The sequence below is a fragment of the Drosophila obscura genome, unplaced genomic scaffold (genome assembly GCF_018151105.1).
Source record: "Drosophila obscura isolate BZ-5 IFL unplaced genomic scaffold, ASM1815110v1 contig_186, whole genome shotgun sequence".
NCBI classification, from domain to species: domain Eukaryota; kingdom Metazoa; phylum Arthropoda; class Insecta; order Diptera; family Drosophilidae; genus Drosophila; species Drosophila obscura.
In genome coordinates this window covers 9,693,253-9,719,274 of record NW_024542774.1, presented here as the reverse complement: position 1 = coordinate 9,719,274, position 26,022 = coordinate 9,693,253, and the positions used below count along the sequence as shown (strand labels likewise).

Genomic DNA, 26,022 nt, shown 5'->3' with positions numbered 1-26,022 from the left:
AAAACTAAACATCTTTAAAACTATCGTTTCTGGGCGATATATGTGAAACTAGTTCGGTTCGTTCATAGATTCAGTGCGCACGCGGTTTTATTTATAAACAACTAAAAACCATGCTTGCGAATATTTGTGAAAAAAGGTAAGTGAAAACTGCAGTAAATCAATGAAAACGTACCAATAAATCTGTGCTTTAGCTACGCGGCTGAGGCCCACTACACAAACTTCTATGGCGGCGGCGACATTGCGTGGAGTTCGGATGGCCAGCACTTTTATTGTCTGAACGGTGTCGCTGTCAACCAAGTCGACGTCCAGACCTCGCAAATCTTGCAGAGCTTCGGGGTAAGCTCCACCACGCCAGCGGAGAACAAAAAGCCGGCCAACTTGGGAGACATCGATGTGGATGAGGATGCGATCACCTGCTTTGCCCTGTCGCACGAGCATTTGGTAACGGCCCATCGCAGTGGATTGCTGCGCCTATGGCTGCTGAGCACCTGCAAACTTGTGAAGCTGTGGAAGGCGCAACACAAGGGGCCAGTCATCAAAATTGAGTTTAGCCCATGTGGAGGGCTTGTATGCACCAGCGGTGGAGCTGATGCCACACTGAGACTGTGGGATTTCGCCAACAACAGCTGCCTGTGCGCCCTAAAAGACTTTCCTGGCCCATGCTGGCTTCTGCGCTTCCATCCAAATGTCTTGCGAAAGGAGATCTTTGCTGTGGGTTCGGATAACACGATTTACTGCTGGAACTATCAGTCCAGGACGCTGCTGCACAAAATGCGCGGACATCTGTCGCAGGTGACCGGCCTGAGCTTCAAGAGTAACGAAGCAGACTGCAATGAGCTGGCTACCGTGAGCCGCGATAAGGTTTTGATCGTTTGGCGGCTAGAAGATCAGGGGGAAAGCAAACAATTAAAGGTGCTGCCGCTGTTTGATGAGCTGGAAGGAGTCGTCTACGCAAACGAGGGCCGGGAGATAATAGTGGCCAGTGGCACAGGAAATCTTCAGCAGGTGGATGCCGAATCCTGGAAGATAAAGAACCTTTTGGCACAGTCTGACTTTCAAATCAGCCGTCTGCTACATTGCAGCGACCTCAAACAATTGGCTTTGGTCACCACAGAACAGAATATAATCGTCTATGATGCGTCCAGTATTGAGCCTGTTAAGCACTTGGTTGGCTACAACGATGAGATTCCTGGACATGTGCTTTTTGGGAGACAACGATCGCTACTTGGCCGTGGCCACCAACAGCAAACACTTTAAGCTATACGATACGGAAAACGATATGAACTGCAAACTGATTGTCGGCCATTCCGACACCGTCATGGCTCTGGCAGCCTCCCACAATCTGCTCATTTCGGTGGGCAAGGATTGTAGCATTCGATTGTGGAAGCTCGAGCATGACAAGGCCTGCTCCTTGGAAGCGCTAACCCAGCAAACCAACTGCCATACCTCCACGATTGGATGTGTGGCCATGACGCACAACGGAGCCACGGGCTTCGCATCCGTGTGCCAAGACGGCAGCATGAAGGTCTGGAACTTGACCAGGGATAAGCAGGAGCGCAACTCGTACACATTCAACCTGCGATATTCAGCTCTGGCCCATGACAAGGAAGTCAATTGTGTTGCGTATGCCGTGAACAACAAAATCTTGGCTACCGCATCGCAGGACAAGACGGCAAAGCTGTGGATGGCCGACTCCAATTCGTTGCTGGGAGTGCTACGTGGGCACACCCGCGGCGTGTGGAGTGTCCGCTTCTCACCCGTCGATCAGGTCGTACTCACATCGTCCTCCGACTGCACGCTGCGTCTTTGGGCGATCAGCAATTTCAGTTGCATAAAACGCTTCGATCAGGAGTGCACAATTCTGCGAGCAGAGTTCCTGGACCACGGAAAGTTTATCATCTCGGCCGCCTCGGATGGCCTGCTCAAGCTGTGGAACATCAAGACCAACACTTGCCTGCAGTCCCTCGATGAGCATACCGATCGTGTCTGGGCTTTGGCGGTCTCTGGTAGAAGCAATCGCTTCTTTTACACGGGAGGAGCTGACTCCAAGCTGATACGCTTTGGCGACGTAACGCAGGCAACGCGCAACGAGGCTCTCGATCAGCGTCAGGAGACCCTGGAGCAGGAACAGACCTTGCACTCGCTCCTCCATGCACAGAAGCAGCTGCACAAGGCCTTTGTCCTGGCCCTGAACTTGAACAAACCAAAAACCACCTTCGACATAATAGTCCACTTTGTGCGAGAGCGTGATGAAGCCGGTCTCCGTCAGCTAGTGGATCAACTGAATGTGGACCAGCGTGTGGCGCTGCTTCAGCACGTTAAGGCCTGGACCACAAACTCGCGAAACTCGCACGCTGGCAATGTAATCCTAAAGCATCTGATTGGAGATGCTCTGCTGGATCCTAAGGCACGATTCTACAACAACGGCAACATGGTGGAGGTTCTCACGCCCTACGTTCAGAGGCATTTCAAGAGGGTCACCGAATTGAACAAGGACCTGGCGTTTCTGGAGTTCATTGTCAAGTGCATGTAGAGCCTAGGATCGAGGATGTGGTTCATTGGATTATATTCAAAATTGAAACTAATTGTATAAACCTTTTTTAAACCATGTAATAATTGCTACTCTGCAATCTGTTGCGACATTCTAGAGAAATTTCGTATGATGTTCTTTAAATAGAGTAGCGAAAAATCGTAGCACATAAGTTAGTTGGTAATGAATTCTGTTTAATTATTTATAAGCAATGAGAATCAAGCAAATATATTTTTGTTTAACATTTATTTCAATATAGATATTAACATTTATAACCACTTACGTACGTATTGGAGGAGGGGAATTTCGACAAATCTTAAATTCAAAAAGTCGTACAAAAATTTCATTTAAACGAAACTAAAAGTGCGTGTGTTGTGTGTGTGTGTGTGTTGGGGGATCAAAGAACAAGATGGTCTTGACGTTCCAAGAACTATCATGAATATACATACAACATACTCGTACACTTGGAGCGCCTGTGCTCCCTAACTATAGTTTCTCAGATACAGATATACTAGATACACATATAAAAAATAGATACACAGTCAGGGCAATAGGTGGTTTGGTGGCAACTGACGAGAATCCCTAAGATTATCACTGTTCGACTTAATGTTACAATAGGTGTGCGCTGGCAGCATGGACAATGGACATTCTGAGCCCTGGGCATCGGGCGCGATGAGAGATGGGGGATGTTTACTCAATGATCATAAGCAGATCATCGCCCTCGAGCTTCATGCCGTTTGCGATCTCCAGTTTCTTGACAATGCCCGCCTGTGGTGCCTGAACAACCATCTCCATCTTCATGGCGGAGAGCACAACCAGGGGTTGACCCTTCTCGACCTTATCGCCGACCGCAACGCGAATGTCAATGACGGTGCCGGGCATGGGGGCTCCCACCTCGCTCTTGACCGCCTTATTGGCCTTGGGATGAACGTGGATTTCCTGAAAAATACAAAAAGAGGTAAAATTAGTAAGATTCCAATATCTATTGGAGTCTTTACAAACTCACCTTGACCGCCTCCTTGTCGAGAATGTGAACTGTGCGCAGCTGGCCGTTCATCTCGAAGAAGACCTCGCGATCTCCATTGGGCTTGAGATCGGCGGCCATGGCCATGGCCTTCAGACTCAGCGTCTTGCCGCGCTCCAGCGTCACCTCGAACTCCTCGCCCACCTTCGGTCCGGTGAGGAAAATGCGCGTGTCCAGTTTGTCGACGGGTCCGAACTTCTCGCGGAAGAACAGGTACTCGTTGGTCACCTGGGGATAGAGAGCCGCCGACATGACGTCGCGCTCGGTGATATTGGCGTGAGATTCCTTCAGGTCCTCCTTCAGCTTGTCAAAGTCCAGTGGTTCCAGCTCGGCGCCTGGACGTCCCTCGATGCGTGGCATATCCTTGAGCACGCGGGAGCGCAGTGGTTCGGGGAATCCGCCATGGGGAATGCCAATGTGGCCCTGCAGGAACTCCACCACCGACTTGGGGAACGACAGCTCCTCAGCCCTCTCCAGCACCTGATCGGCGGTGAGGTTGTTCTGAACCATAAACTGGGCCAAGTCACCGACCACCTTGGACGAGGGAGTGACCTTGATAATGTCACCCAACAGCAAATTCGCCTCGCGATACGCCTTCTTCACATCCTCGAAGAAGTCGCCCAGACCCAGAGAGAAGGCCTGGAACTGCAGGTTGGTGTACTGACCGCCGGGTATCTCGTTCAGGTACACATCGGCATTGCCCGACCGCATGGTCGTGGTGCACTCAAAGGGTGCGTAGAGGGTGCGGGTCTGCTCCCAGTAAGCGGAGTACTCCGACACATCGCGCAGATCCACTCCGGTGTCCAGAGTTGTGCCCTGCAGCGAGGCCACCACAGCACCCATGCTCGGCTGAGAGGTCATGCCACTCATCGAGTCAACGGCCACATCGACCACATCAGCGCCAGCCTTGGCACAGGCCAGCATGGATGCCACTCCCGCTCCGGAGGTGTCGTGGGTGTGGATGTGGATTGGCACATCGGGATGCTTGTCACGAATGGCAGTGATGAGCAGTCTGAAATGGAGCAAAAGATAGGTCAACGTCCATGACTCGGGAAGGTTCCTCGACTTACTTGGCCGCCTCGGGCTTCAGAAGACCCGCCATATCCTTGATGCAGAGCACATGGGTGCCGGCCTTGACGAGCTCGTCGGCCAGATTGGTGTAGTACTTGAGGTCGTACTTGGTGCGCTTGGGATCGCTCACATCGCCGGTGTAGGAGATGGCCGCCTCGACCACACCGCCAGCCTTGCCGGCCGCCTCCATGCCAAGGATCAAGTTGGGCAGATAGTTGAGGGAATCGAACACTCGGAAGATGTCCATGCCGGTTTGAACCTGCGGGCCAAAAACAAAGGGCAGGATTTAGGAACAGTTGTGGGAGAGCGTTCCCAGAGAATTCCAGAGCCTTACCGCCAGTTCACAGAACTTGTAGACCACGTTGTCCGGATAGCTGGTGTAGCCGACGGCATTGGCTCCGCGCAACAGCATCTGGAATGGAATGTTCGGGATGCGCTTGCGCATCTCCTCCAAACGCTCCCAGGGGCATTCGTGCAGGAAGCGCAGGGCCACATCGAAGGTGGCGCCGCCCCAGTTCTCCAGCGCATACAGATTGTGGAACTTGTGGGCCACATAGGGCGAGATCTTCAGGAGATCGTGGGAGCGAACACGCGTGGCCAGCAGCGACTGGTGGGCATCACGGAAGGTGGTGTCCATCAGCATCAGGTTCTTGCGGGAGCGAACCTCCTTCGCAAAGGCCTCTGGGCCCTGGCGCACCAGAATATCACGGAGGCCGCAAGGTGGTTCCGTAACTGTGAAAGAGACTCAAAACATTACTGAAAGAATCACAATTCCATAACGAATCTAGTCTCGCATTCGGTTCATCGAGATGTGATTAATAAGCTAATTAAATATTGGAACAAGCCCATACAAACAGGGACGCTATGGGGACAGCATAACTTGAGCTGAACAATAAATAGGTAATGGGTATAAGTAAAATTTGCATTTCAACGGTTTAAATTAAGCAAAATATAATTTTTTTTTGTATATTGCTGAAATAATAGCTCTATTAAATGCGTTGCGAATGGTATACACATATTTATGTATCCCAAAAGAGATGGTAAAACAATTAACTTAATGCTACAAAAAAAAAACAAAGCAATTAAAAGCGCACTAAAGCTATAAAGCCCAAACACTTAATGAAATATGATATAATAATATTTGAACCCACTGCCAATGTTATATATTTTTTTTGTACTTTGTATGTGGAACTCGGTTTGTTTGGATGTTCGGGATAACTTAGGACATACCTTTGGCCTCGCCACGCTCTTCACGTTCTAATGCCTCCGGCGACAAGTCTTCGGTTGGTTTATGAGGAGGATCATGAGAACGTTTCATTTATGAACGGGTGTGGGGCACACGAGTATTGAATCATTGTTGTAGTTGTTGTAGTTGTTGTTGTTGTTTGTTGGTGAGTGATATTTGTTTGGTGTTTTTGTTTGTCCAATTGTTTGGATTGCGATTACGAATTGCATTACGTGCGATTCGGTATTTGGTCGATTAATAACAGATGTAACACAACAGTTGCAGTGCAGTTTTTTGAAAGAGTAAAAACATAAAGCTTGATTAAAGCATATAGTAGTAGGAGCAGCAAAGAAAAACATTTTACAAGAGGATACATAAAAGAAACGAAGAAAAGAAAACCACTATGCATGCCTTTGTCATTGACTCAATTTAAAGTAATATTTTTTGTTTGATTTTGTTTTTTTTTTTTTTTGATTGAAATTGAATATCAATTGAGTGACTTTTACATGATGCATTTCTCAAAGTGCAACTCTGTGTGTCAAAGTGCAACCCTGCTGTGAAAATGCTTCATACAAAAGCCCCTCCGTTGGACTTTGATTCCCTGTGGTAGCCACAAAAGCAAGCGTTAAGCCGAATAAAGCACATGCAAAGACCCAATGACCAAAGGGTCTTCTAGGACAGATCAGGCTAGAACTTACCCAGCGGAACCTCGGGCACATGAGGAGTGACCTCGGCGGGCTTCAGGGTGGTGGCCAGTGGGGTCTGTGGACCGTTGACCAGCACTTCACCCAAGTAGTTGAGCAATTTCTGGGCACGATTCTGGGTGGGACGGAATTTGAAGAGCTGCGGATGCTCGTCAATGAAGTAGGTGTCCAGGACGCCGTGCAGGAACTTCTGGTTCTCCAGCACGTTCAGAAGGAAGGGTATGTTGGTCTTGACACCACGGATGCGGAACTCACGCAGGGCACGGTTCATCTTGGCGGCGGAACTCTGCAGATCGGCTGCGTGCGAGATCACCTTGACCAGCAGGGAGTCGTAGTACGGGGAGATGATGGCGCCGGCGTAGGCCGAGGCACTGTCCAGACGAATGCCCATACCCTCGCCCGATCGGAACACCTCCAGGCGTCCGGTGCTGGGCTGAAAATCGTTGGCGGGATCCTCGGTCGTGACACGGCACTGGATGGCATAGCCGCGGGGCTGGATATTCTCCTGGGTGTAGCCCAGCTCTGGGAGGGTCATGCCCTCGGCAATGCGGATCTGCGACTGCACCAGATCGATGCCGGTGATCTCTTCTGTGACCGTGTGCTCTACCTGAAGACGGGCGTTCACCTCAATGAAATAGAAGTTTCCTGACTCGTCGCCCAGGAACTCCACAGTGCCTGCGTTCTCGTAGCCCACGTGCTTGGCCAGACGCACGGCCGCCTCTGTCATCTTGTCGCGCAACTCAACGGGCAGGCGGGGAGCGGGAGCGATTTCCACAACCTTCTGGTGGCGACGCTGCACCGAGCAGTCTCGCTCGTACAGGTGCACCACATTACCTGCCTTGTCGCCCAGCAGCTGCACCTCGATGTGACGCGGACGCTCGATGAACTTTTCGATGAACATGGCTCCGTTTCCGAAGGCTGCCTTGGCCTCGGAGCTGGCGCGCTGGAAATTCTCCTCGACCTCCTCCATTTTGCGCACAACACGCATGCCACGTCCGCCTCCGCCGTAGGCCGCCTTAAAGATGACTGGCAATCCGTGCTTCTTACAGAACTCGAGGGCCTCCTCCTTGGTGGTGACGGGACCATCTGTGCCGGGGACAATGGGCACACCTGCCTCGATGGCTGCCACACGGGCTGCCACCTTGTCGCCCATGTTCTGGACAACCTTGGGCGAGGGGCCGATGAACCGAAGACCAGCATCGATCACGGCCTGGGCAAAGTCACTGCGCTCGGAGAGGAAGCCGTAGCCGGGATGCACTGCATCCACGTCGTTCTCCTTGCACACGCGAATGATCTCTGGAATGTTGAGGTAGGCCTCCACCGGGGGCAGGCCCTTGCCAACCAGATAAGACTCGTCCGCCTTCTGGCGATGCATGTGCATCTTGTCCTGCTCCGAGTACACGGCCACCGACTTGATGCCCAGCTCTGTGCAGGCGCGAAACACGCGAATGGCAATCTCCCCTCGATTGGCCACCAGCACCGATCGAATGGGCTTGTACTCCACCTGGCGAGGACATACATACATACATACATACAATGTTGGTGACTCATTTAGAGCTGTGACCCACGGGGGGTTGGGGTCCTTTACTCACCTGACTCGAGTAGGCATTCTTGTTGACAAAGTAGAGGCGCACGCGCGGCTGCGCATTGCGCAGCGCTTTGAAGGCGGACTGGGCTACAGGTATGAACATGATGATCCGAGTGTTGCTGCAGGGGCGAGAGGAGAACAGAGCAATGTATTCCACTTAGTACTCGTAGTCGTTGTAGTCTGTTGTATTTTACGATCGAGAGATTGCATTTGGCGCTTCAATTAACTGCTAATAAGCTGATTTCGTGTGCTCGATTGCCAAATGCCTTAAGGTTATCGACTTTACTTTCGAATGCGCGAACAAACAGAACAACAAGCGAACAGGGGAGGGGACGGTGTCTCGCCGAAAATTATTGCAAACTCAAACTCAATGCTGAGTTGCCTTTTCATTCCTTCTGATCTATGAACAGTATGTTTGCTCAAGCTCCCAGCTGCAGCTCCAGCCAAATGTTTGGCTCAAAGTCCGCTGCTGATTTCCAAGCTGTCGGCGTAGTAAGCCCAGCCAATAAGTAGATTGACTCACGTGATCAAAATCCAAAGCGAGTTCTAACAATTGGAATGACAAACTTGAATATGTTAACCCGATTGTATGGTTAGAATCGGATGAACAATTTCCAAACATTTCCCTAATTGATGCATTCAAACTGACTACTTATTTTCTATTGCGTGATATAGTGAGCATATTGTCGTAATAGATGGGTAAATATTTAATATATGTATCACTCGATACCTAAAGGGTATGCCCTTCGTGGGTTTGCCCCACAAGTGAAACTGTTGGCTGCAATCAAATTAATTTTTGTAGCGAAATCACAGGGTATATTACAGTCGAGAACTGAAACTCAGACTAGTATATTAATTTATTTAACATTTGCATTATATATTAACACTTATGGGGTATACAAATTAGCATAGAGAATAAAAATAGCCCCAAAATGCGCAACACCCACTCGAAAGGCAACGCTTTGAATTTCGTCTGACTGTTCTTCTAAAGAGTATCCACAGTGCGTTGCCTCTTTTGGTTCTGCTTCTCTCCGCACATGCCATAACATTTTTATTTTTACATTTCTTTTTCCATTAACTTTTAGCTGAAAGCTTGTTTTGCTCATTATCAACGATTCATATGGGCTTTGTAGACAGACTACGGGATGGGGACGTTTGGGCACAGGGGTGCGTCAGTGACCGGCTTTGCTGCTGCTGCTGCTGCTGCTGCTGCTGTCTGGCCCAGACGGCAAAACACAAGCTTTTCAATTTCAGATTCAGGTCTCAAACAAGTTCAAATAGCCGACCCTGTCTGTACTCTGTCTGGGTGTCTGCCTATATCTCTCTTTCTCTCTCTTGTGCTCTGATTCTTCAAGTGGATCGTGGGGGCTCGTCTGCGTCAGACTGAAAGTGGGCCTCGTATGGGTCGCCAAAATATATGTATATATATAGTATGTATGTATGTGCTTTGAAGTGCATTTCGAACTGGAACAACTTGGCGCTCGAATATGGGGAGCCAGATGGTCAGGTGATTCTAGCGAAATGGGATTAAACATTGAAGTTTGCCTCTGTAGCTCCCTGTGGTCTGAGTTAATCTGATAAAGTTCCAATCTACATATTGTATTGGGCAAACAAAAAATAAAAGGGTATTTTCATCTACGGAGCGGACTGTGCCCGCACGTGAAGTGCATGCCTACTGGGAGAGGCTCATTATTGGGGGAATGGAGTGGCAAGTGAGAGCTCCAGAGGTTCATAGATTATCTAGAACCAATGTTGACACATGTATTGACTGTTTGCATACACATGAGGGGCAACACAGGTGAAGATAATGAGCGGTAGATAAGACTTCTTTATTAACACATCGGAGGTCTGGCCATTCCATCCATTTTTATCATTCCCAGTGGGAGTGCACTCCTGGGGGCCCCTCAACTGCTGGCACCCTATAAACCGTCATGACGGACGTGATCCGATGTTGATTGACAGCTCTAATTTAATTTCATCTCTTAACATTAATTTAATTTGCTAATTCCATTCATTTGTAAAGAATTAATTCACGATTATGCTATTAAAAATAGAATTAACAAGCAAATAAGATCCCGACCAGTTCTGGAACTTCTGCCCCAACTATCATCCCCATACCACACCCAGATAAGCCTCAATGTCACCTTGTGCTCGGTAGAACGGAACAGCCACTCGACTGCCGTTTTTATTAATGCTATAAATTTTTAATGAACAAAATATGTTGCTGCAAGTGTTTTGTAATGTTTTCTAAATGTTTTCTTATCAATGCAATGATTTTTATATAAGTATAACGCTGTCCAGGATTGCGTGGTGGTAGTCATATACGAGCAATTATATTGAGCGCGATATTCGAACATATGGAAGCGGTTTTAAACAGCAATCAGATCCAGACAGAATTATTGGGGCAGTAATTTCATAGCACTCAATCATTTCTATCGTTCGATATCTCTATAAGCGTGTTTATAAAGCCAACAGGTAAATTGTCCGTCTTATCTCTGAGGTTTCTTTTTATTGTTGAGGCTAAGAGGAAGCCATAATCTGAATTTCTTTCGCTTGGACATTCAGAGGAAGTGTGATAAGGAGTTTAAATATCGATCTGTGATAAAAAGTATGTGCATACTAATACATATATTTACTCTGCAAGCACACTAAAGCACCGGATTCCTCGATATTCCTTTGAATACTAGAGTTTCAAACCATTTTATCATCAGAAATAAACGCATGCCCAACAAATGGTTTAACATGCCGTGACAAAATGGAAATCACCGTACAGTGATAGCTCCCTTTGGCGAACCACTCTCACTGTAATTGGTTTCACGTGTTCCTTGTCTCTATCAATTTTGTGCTCAACTGTTGGACAATGTTTGCAGGCAGTTTCAATTATCCTGTTGCTTCTGTTTGTTGTGTGTAAATTACCATCGACTGGGTGTGCCCTTACAATTCTCGCGGCTGCGACATTCCCTTGGCGAGCCCAATCTCAAGAAATTATACGAAAACGCTGTTGACATGGCACACATACTCGTATCGTACCATACCCGACGCACCGAATGTGTTTACTCGCCGCCTGCCCACGGAACGGTCATCACACGATTATGTAATAGTATAATGATAATACAACAAACTATCTGTGTGAATTATATAATAATATTAATAATAATAATAATAATAATAGAATGGGCCACCGCCACTCAAACGATTTGTTTTTGTATCCCCACCCCACCACTTTTTGCTCGTAAACGTGCGTGCTTTTTTTTTGCTGCTTGAACATACGATCTTGAACGACAGTCCGCTAAGGTCAAAGTCGTTTTGAATGTGGGCCGGCCGGGCAATGCATTGATTTTCCGCAAAATATAGCCGGGCCGTGACAATAATTGCGCATAGATGGATGAGCCGGAATACTTAGTTCATACTTCCGAGAGTTGATACTTCCTTCCACCCATCGATTACATTTAGTTTCAATCCCCATGCCGAACTCTTAGTTGTTGGACTGTAACACTCGAAAGCTTTTATATATTTACTTGTGGTAACCGTCTAGAGTCTAGACCTTATCAAGTCGTCTAGCTGATAGACGCTTTGACATTGACTGGCCGCAGGTCCAGCTTTCTGTTCATATTTGATAGAGAGGAAAACGAAACCCAATTAGATTTGAACAGCTTCCACTAGTGAATGCTTGATATAGTTTGCCTCTATGTTTTCCTTTGGAAGGAGTGGGTGTCCACTCAACGGAACAATCACTGTACGAGTATATCCTCATTCTTAATTGCTTTCGCGTTGCACATTCGAATTCATTTCGAATAGAAGCATGTCCATGTATATAAATTTATTATATGTATGCCTTTGTCTGTCTGCCTGTTTGTCAAACACGTTTCGCCTCAATAGCGAAACCATAAGAAGGTCATAAATATTGGGCAGAAAGTAAAAAGAGGACAAAAATAAAACACAGCCAGCGCCGCTGCGTGTGTCCCTCTCTCTTTCTCACTCTAGCTCTATCGCTGCGATTGTGACTGTGTGTGCGTGTGTGTATGGAATAGAATAAAATGTAATTAACACATGTCTGCCAGAGAGGAAAGGAAAGCAGAGGGCGCTCATGTAAATTAAAGCAGATGGGCGGCTAGTGAGAGCCGGAGGGGCGAAGGGACAAGGCGTGAAAGAAAATTAAGCAAAATAATTATGCAATTGAATAAGATCGAATACAATTAGAAAGTGAAAACCACATCGACAAGCACATCCCTGGAGAGGCACACTCCAGTGTGGGTGTGGGTGGGGATGGGCGGGATAGGTGCCTGTCTGTCTGGCAGCGTGATTGGGGCCAGTGACCTTTTGACTTACATTTCCAAAAAAAATGCACAAAAAGCGGCCTGCGCTTATCCTGGATATCCTTGGGACTCCAAAGGGGAATGAGACTGTCCAAAAATCGCCGCTTCAGCACTCAAAACAAATTAAATCCGTTGGACAGCCTTTGATTGAAGCTCTGGGGACACAAATGCACACGGTTGCTATATGTGTTTTTTGTACACTCTTCCTCTTATCCTATTCTATTGGTAGGTAGAACACCGCGAAGTCGAATTCACTGAACTTTACAACGGCCTGCTTTTTGATTTCTTTCCCAGGCGAACCGCTCACGTCAACGTTGCACGACCAACTCAGCGGGCCGGTTGAGCTTCTCGCCAAAACTTGAAAGTCTCGCAGCTTCGACATTGGGGACATGGTACAATTATGTGGGGTATGGACATCCCGCTCTTCGAGGGCCCTAAGCCGACGACATAAGCTCCCACAGAGAGAGGCGGCGCTACCTTAAATATTTATATACCTAGTTGGTGGGGTGTTTGTGCTTATCTTCTCTGCCAATCTCTCTCCCCAATCACGGCGCCTCTCGTGAGTTCTTCTCTGCCTGCGCGTGTGTGCTCCTAACCGGTAATGAAATTTGTTCTTCACCATAGACACAACAACAAATCAAATTCTGAACTTTGTCCTAGCGTCAAACTTTTGGGTTGTATTATGTTGTTGTCACCGGATGCCGGCCGCCATTGGCCGCAACAGCTGTTCTCACCAGCCCCCAAAGCTGGGCTGGTTGCAAGAAGAAGGCCGATGATGAGTGGATTCGCATGGGAGAGAGAGTCGAGGCTCACGGAGCAGACTTTCCAGTATTTACTCTAGTCTGCCGTTCTCTATCAGTCGTAGTGCTGAGTGGCTTATTCCATTCTCATTGCTCCACTAACACACATAAGTAGGAAATTGTACTCCACGGCCTTTCTAGAAGTTGGACCACCCGCCTTTAGCTCAAGAAAAAGCTCTCTTGACAGACATGATCTTAATTCAGAAAACAAATGTTTATTCCTCATTTATGAACATTACATATTCTTTCCCAGCCATACTGGCAGGGTCTAGGGTCTTGGGCTCCTGGATCCGTTCTGCTCTAGGATTTATGTTCCTAGTCAATCCTCTCTAGATCTATTTCCAACTATGTCGCAATCTAATAAAAACCATTGAGCATCGGCACTATAATGACGCTCCCGCTCATATCAGTTCGATGTTAATGGAAACTTTTTGTAGAAAGACCATTGAGCTGTTGTTGTTATTTTTTTTTTTTGTTGTGGACGCGACTAGAATGCTTTGGCCATTTGAACTCGGCGCGTGTAGTCTGCTGATATTCACGAAGCTGAAGCTTATTATATTACCAGCCGGTGGGTCTACATCTAGATCGGGGGACCCGGGATCCATTGGAACAGACAAACGAATCGTATGACTCCAAAATGATGTGGCGGGCTGAAGATTGGGGCACTGATTTGGAGGAACGAGCCCGCCGACAACGATTCCTCTCTCTGTTATCGTCGCTATCAGCTGGATTTTCTGATTGCCTCTCGCTCTTAAAAACTATGTAGCTTTAGGGCATACATACATATGTATGTATATTCGAATATATGTATGTATCAGAGGCTTTCAGATTTTTATTTTTATATTACGGAACGCGCGACTGTGGCAATAGAAGGGGGCGCGTTATCTACTATACATGTTGGACGTGTCCGAATTCTAGAGGCCCAACCAGAACCATGTTGCGTATTAAAGAGGATTGTTTGTCTGAATGTGCAATTGTTTAGTAAAAGTTTAGATTTAGTAAGTGTCTAGGGTAAAACAGTGGGTGGTACTAATATAAAAAATCAGTATACTTTCAGCTTACAATCCTATAGATTAGATTGTGGAATATACGTGAGAGAAATATAAAAACATATTGGGCTTATATATTAGTAAACTCCAGACATTCTCAATATATTTGGGCATACATACCCACATATGTACATATGTACATACATAAGTGTTGATAAGAACTGCCACGCCTCCGTCTGAAAGCTATGGAAATCTTTCATAGTATATATAATCCTCGCTATCAACTAAATTTATCAATATTGCCAGTCACTTCAAGACTTTCCATATCTTATCAACATTAGAAGGGAGCACAATAAGGTTCACTTCTCTTTCCTATGGGATTTGTAACACTTTGGAGGTAATTCATTAATTTTATCAAGATGCTAGAGCTAGAACTGCTTGTAGGGTATTTAAGCGTCAGTAAGTTTTCGTTTGTTTTTAGGGATTTTTGATTTGCCGTATCAAAAAATGATCGCAGTCTACAGTGCTACACGTGCCGCTGTTGTTCATAATCATGGCTATTCCCCAATCAAAAATTTGTTGTAATTTTATTTGTGTCATTGGGCCAAAGTTACCTGCTCTATTTACCTGAGTGCTAAGGATAACTTAAGTTTTTCAATTCTGTAAACCATACAAAAAAGGTTATTATACAAAATTATCGCCCACCCTGGATTATAACCACTTCTTTGAATAGCACCAGCGGTTGTTAATTAAAAACTCATCCAATTAAACCTTCCAAGCGATATATCAGTTTCTATGAATGAATGAATCGAAGTTCAAAGTACAATACGATATTGAGGATGCAATAAATCGAAGATAGTTTTAATTATATTTGAAAAATATTTTGAATTAGTTGACAATATATTAGTATGTACATATTTAGAATAAAGTATGAGTGATCTTTTTTCATGGCCCTGTGCCAACACTCTCCTTGCGTTGTCTCTCCCTAAATATGGTACATGTTTGCCATATGAATGTTGTAATGCTTTTACTTTGGGTTGGGTATTTTGATTCGTCATTTATTTTATGTCTGGGCATCTAAGAAATCATAAATCAATCTTTTCATTTATTTTTTTTGTAAAACCGTTAAATCAATTCTACATTTTGTAGTTTGTTTTTCTACATTAGAATGTAGTTAATGTAGCCACTGGCGACAAAAGAAATACATCGATAGTATCGATTGTTTTAGTAGGGGTACTAATCTTACGTTTTGTGATTTTACCTCTCTTGTTTGTTTGTTTTGTTAACGAGCCAATAACAAAGAGTCCTAAAACTAACATATCTTGTAGAAAATTGATTTATCAATTGGGTAAAATTATATGTTCAATGCTGAGAGTCCTAGATGCCTAGTAATGTCAAACCGAATTTAAAAATCGAGAAATATGATTTCCGATCATTAACATTGAACGATTAACCCACTGTCGAATTTTTAAAATAACCGCCAAACTCCATTTATCGCACACAAAAATATCGATATTATTCGCTCCCAAATCGTGGTGATTTTTCAAAATTGATCTCTTTTTGGTGATGAAGAGAGAGTTTTCGTGGTGTGAGACACATTTTCCTAACGGGAACACGTAATGGAATGAAGATTCATTGCTGCGACGTTCCATACGTCCCGTAAGGTACAATTGATTTGTATGGGAACAATTTCAGCAGCATGGGGAAATTATTTGGCAGCATTGTTCTGCAACTTTGGCACGAAATGAGGAACAATCTGCACACCCTGGGAAAATGGATATTATGGACTTGAGATATTGTTTGTAATTACAGGCTCCAATTAATGCAGAAACTACTCAGTCTCTGTTTCAAAGATATTAACGAATTTTTGCAGCTCACGGGTACAAATAATAGGTACCAGATCGGTATAAATGTATATATAAAACACAAAACATTGGCATTAATAGGTAAAAAACATGTCAATCTAGGAAAAAATCATTATTAATGTTACAATAGAGCTTGAAACAAAAAATTTGACATCAATTAAAGGAAATAAGGTATACAAAAGTACATACGCATAGATGCAACTTTGTTGACCAGCAACAATGACGTCATATTTAGTCAACATTTACGTTTCATGCTTTGGCCGTTTTTGTTTGAACCGTTTAATGTAAACAATGCAATAAAAATATCTTCTGAAAACTAGCAAATCCTGTAGAAAATTGATGTATCTATCGGATAAAATTATATCTTTAGGCATGAGAGGGCTAACTAGCTAGTAATATCAAACCGAATATCAAAGTCGGGGAATACGACTTCATTTAATAAAATACAACGGTATTTAAATATTTCCACGAAAATTATGAAACTTTGAACATATTGTTCGCATTTCAGGTGAAAGGTATCATGGTTAAATTTTTTTTTAAATAACTTGAAAAGTTCTAGCGCAATTTAGGTGAAACAAGAAGAATAGAATTTCCAAACAATATTATTTTCCGCAGGTTAAATCCATATATTCAACTGTTTATGCTGAGCAGGGTTAATTTTTCTTATCGATAGTTTATCGATAGCAGTACAACACTCAAAATTATTTGTTACTCAAAATTAAATTTATTTGTTATTGCCTGCTCGCTTGGTGTTTTACACGTTTTTCGCGATGTCTATCTATGCAAAAGTTGAAAAAGGACCTGCAATTGAGGTTTTTGCCTTAACGCAAGCATTTAAAGACGATTCCAACCAAAACAAAGTCAATCTATCTGTGGGCGGTAAGTAAATGTAAATTGCTCGCGCGTATTTGTGCCTTGTTGTCTTTAGCACTTACATATGTACACGCATACTTGTGCAATCAAAGTACTGTGTAGTTATGTGTGTAGCCTAGGAGCACTTGTCCAATTTGTTAGCTGCCGCCCTTGCAGCCCGCCCGCCCCCCGCCTGGTCGCATGACTTGGTTTTCCCCCCTCTGCTGGAGGTCATTTGGAAGTCACTTGGCATATGAATTGTTGTGATTCTCCATCCATAGGGTGGGTTGTAACTTCCGCTTGCAATGCAATTTGTCACCTACACTATTTTATATGTATATCGTTTACATATTTACGCCACATTCCTGCAACGCAACTGATTGAAAGATGATAATGGGGCTTGATAGGTCCCATCACTTTCCTTATTTTCTCTTCTAATTGACGTCAGCTAGTATAGTATTTAGTTATGTACTAGTATGCATAATGATAAGCCGCTTAGATTCGACCTTTCTTTCCATCAGCTATGCACAACAAGCGGCAATCTCATCGTCAAGCAAGAGCCGGCCGCTGCTGATTTGGATGGATGCCATTTCACATTTTTTCTGTTCATGTGTATATTTGTGGATGTTTTTGGCTGATCCAGCAGCTCCCAATTTTCATATTTTTGGATGTTGTTGCATAATTTAAATAACAATTCCCCCCAGCAAATTTTTTGCTTATTTTGACTTTGTTTTGTTTAAACTTGAAAGTCAATAACCTTTGGCTCGTGTATTCTTATTCTCATGTTAATGAGACCTGTAGACATACATACATATGTAGGCTTGGAGCTATTATAAAGCCATACATAAAACCTATTTATATACTTTTACAATGCTAAAAGCAATAAAAATAAATATAAAACCAGCCAAACTGGTTTTACTGTCTATTTCAAAAATTATTGGTCCATTCCATCAGCTGTTGTTTTTTTCAGACGCTTTTTTATCACGCGCCACTAAAACAAACAATTTCAGAGCAATTACTTAAATTGGTTTCAAGTAACCGAACGAGCGTATACAAAATGGCCTAGAAACAAGTGCTTTCCCACTATCGGATTTCGTTCGGCATTAACCATTGATTACGCATACGAAGTCCATTAAGATAAGATTTCAGATAGTCCGAAATTCAGCACTTAAACAGTCACTGGGCTTTCTGTTAATATTATTACTAAGAACCTCTTTTACTTTAACTACAGCTTACAGGACAGATACTGGGGCGCCTTGGGTCCTGCCGGTGGTGCGAAAAACCGAAATATTAATCGCCAGCGATGAGTCTATTAACCATGAGTATTTGCCAGTGACTGGTGAGTAACTAAAGGATTTGATTCCATCTATTGTATCATTTTAACAAGAAGATATCTCTTATTCTCAAAGGTCTTGAATCATTCACAAATGCGGCAACGGAATTGGTGCTGGGTGCTGATTCCATAGCCATCAAGGAGAATCGCGTAAGTTGAACAAACTTCCAGTGGAACTTCTAGTTGAATTACTATTATTATTTGCAGGCTTTTGGCGTGCAGACTATATCCGGAACTGGTGCTCTGCGTGTGGCTGCCGAGTTCCTGCACACACAGTTGAACAGAAATGAAGTCTTTTACTCGAATCCAACATGGGAGAATCATCACAAGATTTTTGCCGATACTGGTTTCACCTCGTTGAACTCCTACCGCTACTGGGATCAATGCAAGCGTCAGCTGGACTTCAAGGGCATGATGGCTGATCTTGACCAGGCTCCTCCCGGAGCAGTGATAATCTTGCATGCGTGCGCACACAATCCCACTGGCATTGACCCCACCCAGGAACAGTGGAAGGAAATCGCCGATCTGATGGAGCACAAGAAACTCTTCCCGCTGTTCGATTCGGCGTACCAGGGCTTTGCCAGCGGTGACCCCGATCGCGATGCTTGGGCTGTGCGGTATTTCGTGTCGCGTGGCTTTGAACTCCTAACTTGCCAGTCGTTTGCAAAGAACTTTGGCCTGTATTGCGAAAGAGCTGGCAACTTGACGGTGGTGCAACAGCACGCATCCACTAAGGCTGCGGTACACTCCCAATTGACTTTGATTATCCGCGGCATGTACTCCAACCCACCAGCCTATGGCGCTCGCATTGTATCGACCGTGTTGAACAACCCGGCATTGCGTCAAGAATGGATGGACTGCATCAAGCTAATGTCGAGTCGCATCCGGGAGATGCGTTCACTGCTGCGGGACAAGCTCGTTGCACTGGGAACGCCTGGCAACTGGGACCATATTGTCAATCAAATCGGCATGTTCTCGTACACGGGCCTCAATGAGAACCAAGTTCGATACCTAATCAAGGAGTACCACATCTATCTCCTAAAGACAGGTCGCATCAACATGTGTGGCCTCAATACGGGCAACATTGAGTATGTGGCCAAGGCCATTAATGCCGCCGCCACTGCTGGATCGAACGTTTCCTGCCCCTGTGACAACAAATTGTAAAATGTAAAATGTATCTTGAGTAATTGAATGTGCACCGCATATACCAAAATCCACTGAATTATGTTAACCATAGGCATGCAAATTATTTTTGTCTGCACAATTAGCATTTAAATCCAACTGTTGTCCCAACAACAATCCAACTACGAAACATTTAGACCCGGCCTTTATATACACAATGTATACTCTTTACCTAATTTGATTATACAATTTACACGATTTTGCACATTTAGAGTTCCTTATATATTGGTTAAACAATGTTTAGCATAATAACTACTCTTTATTGACTTGTGTGTAGTACTTAGTTACAACGACAATAACATTACAAAAGTATTCAAAATGCGCGTTTCTTTTAAAGTTAACAAACACATTGTTTCATCATCTGTGAAAGGACCTTCTCCTTGACCATGTAGAATCAAAGCTTTGCATGTTGGGTGGAAACAACAAATGATACGCGCCAACAGTTTGGAATATCATCGATAGTTAGTTTTATAGTTAGTACGATAGTAAGTTAGATCTATCGATAGATAGAACAGCTGTAGCTGACAATCAACAACACAACAAATCTGATTTCCCGAAATGTTTACCAGTTAAAAACATCCCCTTGTAGGTAAAAATAGAATAAAAATCTTAATGGCGGGTAAGTAATCAAATAAAACAGCATTGGTTCTTCAATTATAAAGTATTGCCTCTGGACAGACGACCCAAACCAGCCCTCAACCTCGGCGAAAGCGGATAAAACGCCGCTGTTTCCACCCGCCAAGCCTGGCAAACGGATTGACTACGGTACAAATGATACACTGGAGCTGCTGGAGCGCATCCCCAGCCAGGTGGTGGATCTCAAATTGGACGATGTGCTAACCGCCGTTAAGGAGGTGGACAACCTCTGCGACTATGCGCGCTGCAAGACCAAAACGAGCCTAATGGGTCAGGACTGTCCGCACTGCAAGAAGCGGTTCTGCTTCAAGCATGGTCTTCCCGAGGTTCATGGCTGTGGGGAGGAAATCAAGCGGGATGAGCGCAAGAAGTTTCTACACCCCAAGCCGGCGAAGACAGTGCGTCATGAGGAGGATGTGAAACATGCTAAAAAGAGACTGGATGCCAAGTTGAAAGATATGCAAGTGGGGCGCATGCAGAAGGCAACCGGCGGTGGCTCCAAAAAGAAAGGAAAATAGTCTTTAAATTGAAAGTGTCTCCCCATCGCACAATGCAACACACATACACTTACATTTAATCAGCTGATGAAATCAGCTGTTTTCGCGTTCTAAAATCTTACAGTTCTTAAAAATATGATTAAAATACAGCCTAGACATTTAATAAACCTGAAAAACTTCGGCTTTAATCTGCTGTCTACCCGTGATTTGCATTATATTCAGGGTCAGTCGCCAGAGCCAAAAATACGCGAATATTTCTATTACATAGATCATGAAGGAATGGTAAGGCGCACTAAACATTAGTTGGCATTTAATTATTTATGATTTGCCGCTTCTCAGGTCTTCTTGGACGATGCTAAAATGAAAAACTTCACCAGTTGCTACAAGGAGAAGGATTTCCTCAGGTTCTTCTTTTTTCGCCTCCGTATTAACAAAACGCAGCGATATCTCAGCGACTTTCCGTACATTTCACTGTGCGGACGCGAACGCAACTTTATACGTTGCGACGACACGCCGCTTGTATTCACTGAACAATTAAAAAAGGCAGACGGCGGCGAGGAGGTTCTTAGCTATGCCCACGCTGGACAAGTCCTAACTTTGCCCTATGAACCACACAAATTATACATGGACCCCAAGAATGGGCGGGTTTATCATCCAGCAACGCCACAAGTGGGCGGCATTGGCCTGGTTCGTTCAAAATTGGCCATTGAACTCAGTCAACACTTTGAGTTTTCAGTCGGTGATGCGTCTCCAACACATTTTAAATGGCACGGGGAGCGGTTAAAGCTGGAAAACGATTGGGTTACCGGTACTCAAAGATTTCCCATGAGCGAGGAATGTAAATAGTTAAATAATATAACATTAAACTTTAATGGAATATAATTGCGACAACATTTTAACTACGATTAGTTACAGGAGTAATATATGTACACATAATTTTACTCAATGCTCAACGGCTTGAATTCTCCCTCCTTCACCCATGAAAGGCCTGTGGCAGCGCCACCATTAGTCTGTTGCAGACTGGAGTCAGTCGCATTACTCCTGCCCGCTTTGATTCGCTCCAAGACAGGCCCATGCACATCTGGCTGAAACTTTTCAAATACTATGTAATGCGGATCCTCCGTAGGTTGAGGGTCATAGATGTGCGCCTTGCTGTCCTTGATGTTCTCCAGAACGCGGGCCGCAAACTCCTCTCGATTGTTGAGCAGCAGCTCGGCGGCCTCAGGGTTCTTTAATTTGTCAAATTCAATGCCCCGAATGCTGTAAATGGGATCCAAAAATATCGCCTGCATGTACTTGAAGAGCTGCCAGAGGTGATCTTCGCCGCATCGCCATTCTGGAAAGGCATGACTAATGTCCAAGCTGTTGGTATAGGGGCACACATGGGGATGCAAGATATTTTGCTGAAAAATTACGGTCTGAAAGGGATTGATAAGTGAAAAACTTTCTGGACATAGAGCTGGCAGAACTAACTGGAAGACTTTTATCGTCGGGAAAACGATCGGGCAGCAGAAGAGAGAAACGAAATACGCTTTCTGAATAAAATCCCTGGCGTCCAAAGAAGACGCCAAACCATTCTGCAAGAAGTAAATGAGAGGAAAATTAAAGATATATGTACTTATGTTTGTACGTAGAATAGCTATACTAACGCAAGGAATTGGCTAAACTGGGTATTGTATATATGCCACCCAACTTCTCGGACTCAATCATTTTGCTAGAAATGGAAATAGTTAGATGGTTTGCTATGGACGAAAAGCAGGAGCTTACTATTCAGCCAGGATTTTGTACTCCTGCTGGATGGGTGTTAACAAAATCTTCTCGTCCTTTTTATTTGCATCCAAATCGAGTGTCATCATGCGAAGAATTTGTATTATTATTTTATTTTATTATTATTGTTTTGTTTTTTTGTTTCAACGATGTATCGATATGTGCGAGACACTATCGATTTTACTATATTCATAGAGATGAGTAACTAAGCATAAACTGAATTCCATGATGATAATTTGAATTTATTATTATCGAATCAATGTTTTAAATACAAATATATATTCTATGTTTGTTGAGAAGCGGGTTGGGACATTTTGGGAGAAAGATGTACCCGAAAACAACGAGACGTTTTTAAGTAAAGTTTTCTATAGCCATAGCATTGGGCTCTTTTTCTTAGTATAGAACAGTCCTTCCGGCCTTCCACCAACAGCGTGTGCAATATCCTGCATCAGTTTTGCAGAGCATTCATAAATGAGAGGATCCCAGAGGATAGTCCACAAACCGAGTTGTGGTTTTGGTCGCTGGTTTTTTTAATTTCTCGTTTTTTCTTGTTTCTCTTTGTATTTCGTTGCTCTCTTTTTTCGATCTAATTTCTCTCATTTTCTGTTTCCACTTTCCACCGCTCAAATGGCAGAAAACCGTTTAATTCAAATCTGAGATACCAGGCGCACAGAAATCAGCAGAAGGTAGCTGGTTTTTTTTATTTCTCGTTTTTTCTTGTTTCTCTTTGTATTTCGTTGCTCTCTTTTATCGCTCTCATTTTTCTCATTTTCTGCCTCCACTTTCCACCGCTCAAATGGCAGAAAACCGTTAAATTCAAATCTGAGATACCAGGCGCACAGAAATCAGCAGAAGGTCGCTGCTTTTTTTAAATTCTCTTTGTATTTCGTTGCTCTCTTTTATCGCTCTCATTTTTATCATTTTCTGCCTCCACTTTCCACCGCTCAAATGGCAGAAAACCGTTAAATTCAAATCTGAGATACCAGGCGCACAGAAATCAGCAGAAGGTCGCTACTTTTTTTAAATTCTCTTGTTTTCTTGTTTCTCTTTGTATTTCGTTGGTCTCTATTTTCGCTCTCATTTTTCTCATTTTCTGCCTACCACTTTCCACCGCTCAAATGGCAGAAAACCGTTAAATTCAAATCTGAGATACCAGGCGCACAGAAATCAGCAGAGGGTCGCTGCTTTTTTTAAATTCTCTTTTTTTCTTGTTTCTCTTTGTATTTCTTTGCTCTCTTTTTTCGCTCTCATTTTTCTCATTTTCTGCCTTCCTTTCCACCGCTCAAATGGCAGGAAACCGTAACATTCAAATCTGAGATACCAGGCGCACAGAAATCAGCAGAAGGTCGCTGCTTTTTTTAAATTCTCTTTTTTTCTTGTTTCTCTTTGTATTTCGTTGCTCTCTTTTATCGCTCTCATTTTTCTCATTTTCTGCCTACCACTTTCCACCGCTCAAATGGCAGAAAACCGTTAAATTCAAATCTGAGATACCAGGCGCACAGAAATCAGCAGAAGGTCGCTTCTATTTTTAAATTCTATTTTTTCTTGTTTCTCTTTGTATTTCGTTGCTCTCTTTTATCGATCTTATTATTCTCATTTTCTGCCTACCACTTTCCACCGCTCAAATGGCAGAAAACCGATAAATTCAAATCTGAGATACCAGGCGCACAGAAATCAGCAGAAGGTCGCTGCTTTTTTTAAATTTTCTTTTTTTCTTGTTTCTCTTTGTATTTAGTTGCTCTCTTTTATCGCTCTCATTTTTATCATTTTCTGCCTACCAATTTCCACCGCTCAAATGGCAGAAAACCGTTAAATTCAAATCTGAGATACCAGGCGCACAGAAATCAGCAGAAGGTCGCTGCTTTTTTTAAATTCTCTTTGTATTTCGTTGCTCTCTTTTATCGCTCTCATTTTTATCATTTTCTGCCTCCACTTTCCACCGCTCAAATGGCAGAAAACCGTTAAATTCAAATCTGAGATACCAGGCGCACAGAAATCAGCAGAAGGTCGCTACTTTCTTTAAATTCTCTTGTTTTCTTGTTTCTCCTTGAATTTCGTTGGTCTCTATTTTCGCTCTCATTATTCTCATTTTCTGCCTACCACTTTCCACCGCTCAAATGGCAGAAAACCGTTAAATTCAAATCTGAGATACCAGGCGCACAGAAATCAGCAGAGGGTCGCTGCTTTTTTTAAATTCTCTTTTTTTCTTGTTTCTCTTTGTATTTCGTTGCTCTCTTTTTTCGCTCTCATTTTTATCATTTTCTGCCTCCACTTTCCACCGCTCAAATGGCAGAAAACCGTTAAATTCAAATCTGAGATACCAGGCGCACAGAAATCAGCAGAAGGTCGCTGCTTTTTAAAATTCTCTTTTTTACTTGTTTCTCTTTGTATTTAGTTGCTCTCTTTTTTCGCCCTCAATTTTTCTCATTTTCTGCCTACCTTTCCACCGCTCAAATGGCAGGAAACCGTAACATTCAAATCTGAGATACCAGGCGCAAAGAAATCAGCAGAGGGTCGCTGCTTTTTTTAAATTCTCTTTTTTTCTTGTTTCTCTTTGTATTTCGTTGCTCTCTTTTATCGCTCTCATTTTTCTCATTTTCTGCCTCCACTTTCCACCGCTCAAATGGCAGAAAACCGTTAAATTCAAATCTGAGATACCAGGCGTACAGAAATCAGCAGAAGGTCGCTGCTTTTTTAAAATTCTCTTTTTTCTTGTTTCTCTTTGTATTTTGTTGCTCTCTTTTATCGCCCTAATTTTTCTCATTTTCTGCCTCCACTTTCCACCGGTCAAATGGCAAAAAACCGTTAAATTCAAATCTGAGATACCAGGCGCACAGAAACCAGCAGAAGGTCGCTGCTTTTTTTTAGTTCTCTTTTTTTCTTGTTTCTCTTTGTATTTAGTTGCTCTCTTTTTTCGCCCTAATTTTTCTCATTTTCTGCCTCCACTTTCCACCGCTCAAATGGCAGAAAACCGTTAAATTCAAATCTGAGATACCAGGCGCACAGAAATCAGCAGAAGGTCGCTGCTTTTTTTAAATTCTCTTTTTTTCTTGTTTCTCTTTGTATTTCGTTGCTCTCTTTTATCGCTCTCATTTTTCTCATTCTCTGCCTCCACTTTCCACCGCTCAAATGGCAGAAAACCGTTAAATTCAAATCTGAGATACCAGGCGCACAGAAATCAGCAGAAGGTCGCTGCTTTTTTTAAATTCTCTTTTTTTCTTGTTTCTCTTTGTATTTCGTTGCTCTCTTTTATCGCTCTCATTTTTCTCATTTTCTGCCTCCACTTTCCACCGCTCAAATGGCAGAAAACCGTTAAATTCAAATCTGAGATACCAGGCGCACAGAAATCAGACAGAAGGTCGCTGCTTTTTTTAAATTCTCTTTTGTACTTGTTTCTCTTTGTATTTAGTTGCTCTCTTTTTTCGCCCTAATTTTTCTCATTTTCTGCCTCCACTTTCCACCGCTCAAATGGCAAAAAACCGTTAAATTCAAATCTGAGATACCAGGCGCACAGAAATCAGCAGAAGGTCGCTGCTTTTTTTTAATTCTCTTTTTTTCTTGTTTCTCTTTGTATTTAGTTGCTCTCTTTTTTCGCCCTAATTTTTCTCATTTTCTGCCTCCACTTTCCACCGCTCAAAAGGCA

The 26,022-nt window shown here is 43.8% G+C and overlaps 6 protein-coding genes and 1 long non-coding RNA gene across 8 annotated transcripts; 5 read left to right on the top strand and 2 right to left on the bottom strand.

Annotated features, from left to right (window-relative positions):
- The first annotated feature begins 30 nt into the window (after positions 1-30).
- LOC111074264 (transducin beta-like protein 3) lies at positions 31-2,781 on the top strand. The gene is given in 3 exon segments (XM_022366991.2): positions 31-136; positions 192-1,188; positions 1,190-2,781. Coding segments are annotated over 3 exon segments (2,367 nt in total). The 5' UTR covers positions 31-110; the 3' UTR covers positions 2,534-2,781.
- LOC111074263 (pyruvate carboxylase, mitochondrial) lies at positions 2,758-12,796 on the bottom strand. Of its 2 annotated transcripts, XM_022366989.2 has the most exons (8): positions 12,472-12,796; positions 8,147-8,261; positions 6,549-8,058; positions 5,856-5,903; positions 4,960-5,357; positions 4,625-4,884; positions 3,537-4,566; positions 2,758-3,469 (listed from the first exon to the last, which is right to left on the bottom strand). In XM_022366989.2, the coding sequence occupies exons 2-8, from the start codon at positions 8,243-8,245 to the stop codon at positions 3,221-3,223; spliced, it is 3,594 nt and encodes a 1,197-aa protein (XP_022222681.2). In that variant the 5' UTR covers positions 8,246-8,261; positions 12,472-12,796; the 3' UTR covers positions 2,758-3,220. The 2 variants fall into 2 exon arrangements, with proteins under 2 accessions (XP_022222681.2, XP_022222682.2); XM_022366990.2 differs by lacking the exon at positions 5,856-5,903.
- Positions 12,797-14,768: 1,972 nt separating this feature from the next.
- Positions 14,769-15,214, top strand: LOC111074310. Its single transcript, XR_002607806.2, has 2 exons — positions 14,769-14,927; positions 14,981-15,214. It is a non-coding gene; the product is annotated as an uncharacterized LOC111074310 (long non-coding RNA).
- A 1,582-nt stretch (positions 15,215-16,796) lies between these two features.
- LOC111074271 (aspartate aminotransferase, cytoplasmic) lies at positions 16,797-19,684 on the top strand. The gene is made up of 4 exons (XM_022367000.2): positions 16,797-16,991; positions 18,196-18,303; positions 18,374-18,447; positions 18,505-19,684. Exons 1-4 carry the CDS (start codon positions 16,883-16,885, stop codon positions 19,459-19,461), a joined length of 1,248 nt encoding a protein of 415 aa, XP_022222692.2. The 5' UTR covers positions 16,797-16,882; the 3' UTR covers positions 19,462-19,684.
- Positions 19,685-19,987: 303 nt separating this feature from the next.
- Positions 19,988-20,800, top strand: LOC111074275 (DNA-binding protein SMUBP-2). Its single transcript, XM_022367003.2, has 2 exons — positions 19,988-20,098; positions 20,158-20,800. Exons 1-2 carry the CDS (start codon positions 20,092-20,094, stop codon positions 20,631-20,633), a joined length of 483 nt encoding a protein of 160 aa, XP_022222695.2. The 5' UTR covers positions 19,988-20,091; the 3' UTR covers positions 20,634-20,800.
- On the top strand, positions 20,743-21,517 carry LOC111074273 (UPF0598 protein CG30010). Its single transcript, XM_022367002.2, has 2 exons — positions 20,743-20,894; positions 20,952-21,517. The coding sequence occupies exons 1-2, from the start codon at positions 20,748-20,750 to the stop codon at positions 21,456-21,458; spliced, it is 654 nt and encodes a 217-aa protein (XP_022222694.2). The 5' UTR covers positions 20,743-20,747; the 3' UTR covers positions 21,459-21,517.
- LOC111074272 (protein crossbronx) lies at positions 21,474-22,549 on the bottom strand. Its single transcript, XM_022367001.2, has 4 exons — positions 22,380-22,549; positions 22,262-22,326; positions 22,086-22,189; positions 21,474-22,030 (listed from the first exon to the last, which is right to left on the bottom strand). Exons 1-4 carry the CDS (start codon positions 22,466-22,468, stop codon positions 21,551-21,553), a joined length of 738 nt encoding a protein of 245 aa, XP_022222693.1. The 5' UTR covers positions 22,469-22,549; the 3' UTR covers positions 21,474-21,550.
- Between the last annotated feature and the right edge of the window lie 3,473 nt (positions 22,550-26,022).

Excerpts from the sequence above, each read along its gene's own strand:
- LOC111074263 (XM_022366989.2), bottom strand. The coding sequence starts at position 8,245 with ATGTTCATACCTGTAGCCCAGTCCGCCTTCAAAGCGCTGCGCAATGCG. Across the intron at positions 4,885-4,959 it reads ACAAGTTCTGTGAACTGGCG|GTTCAAACCGGCATGGACAT; the intron begins GTAAGGCTCTGG and ends TTTGGCCCGCAG. Across the intron at positions 4,567-4,624 it reads CTGAAGCCCGAGGCGGCCAA|ACTGCTCATCACTGCCATTC; the intron begins GTAAGTCGAGGA and ends GCTCCATTTCAG.
- LOC111074271 (XM_022367000.2), top strand. The coding sequence starts at position 16,883 with ATGTCTATCTATGCAAAAGTTGAAAAAGGACCTGCAATTGAGGTTTTT. Across the intron at positions 18,304-18,373 it reads TGAGTATTTGCCAGTGACTG|GTCTTGAATCATTCACAAAT; the intron begins GTGAGTAACTAA and ends TTATTCTCAAAG. Across the intron at positions 18,448-18,504 it reads TAGCCATCAAGGAGAATCGC|GCTTTTGGCGTGCAGACTAT; the intron begins GTAAGTTGAACA and ends TATTATTTGCAG.
- LOC111074273 (XM_022367002.2), top strand. The coding sequence starts at position 20,748 with ATGATTAAAATACAGCCTAGACATTTAATAAACCTGAAAAACTTCGGC. Across the intron at positions 20,895-20,951 it reads ACATAGATCATGAAGGAATG|GTCTTCTTGGACGATGCTAA; the intron begins GTAAGGCGCACT and ends GCCGCTTCTCAG.
- LOC111074272 (XM_022367001.2), bottom strand. The coding sequence starts at position 22,468 with ATGATGACACTCGATTTGGATGCAAATAAAAAGGACGAGAAGATTTTG. Across the intron at positions 22,327-22,379 it reads TACAAAATCCTGGCTGAATA|CAAAATGATTGAGTCCGAGA; the intron begins GTAAGCTCCTGC and ends TTCCATTTCTAG. Across the intron at positions 22,031-22,085 it reads CCGACGATAAAAGTCTTCCA|ACCGTAATTTTTCAGCAAAA; the intron begins GTTAGTTCTGCC and ends AATCCCTTTCAG.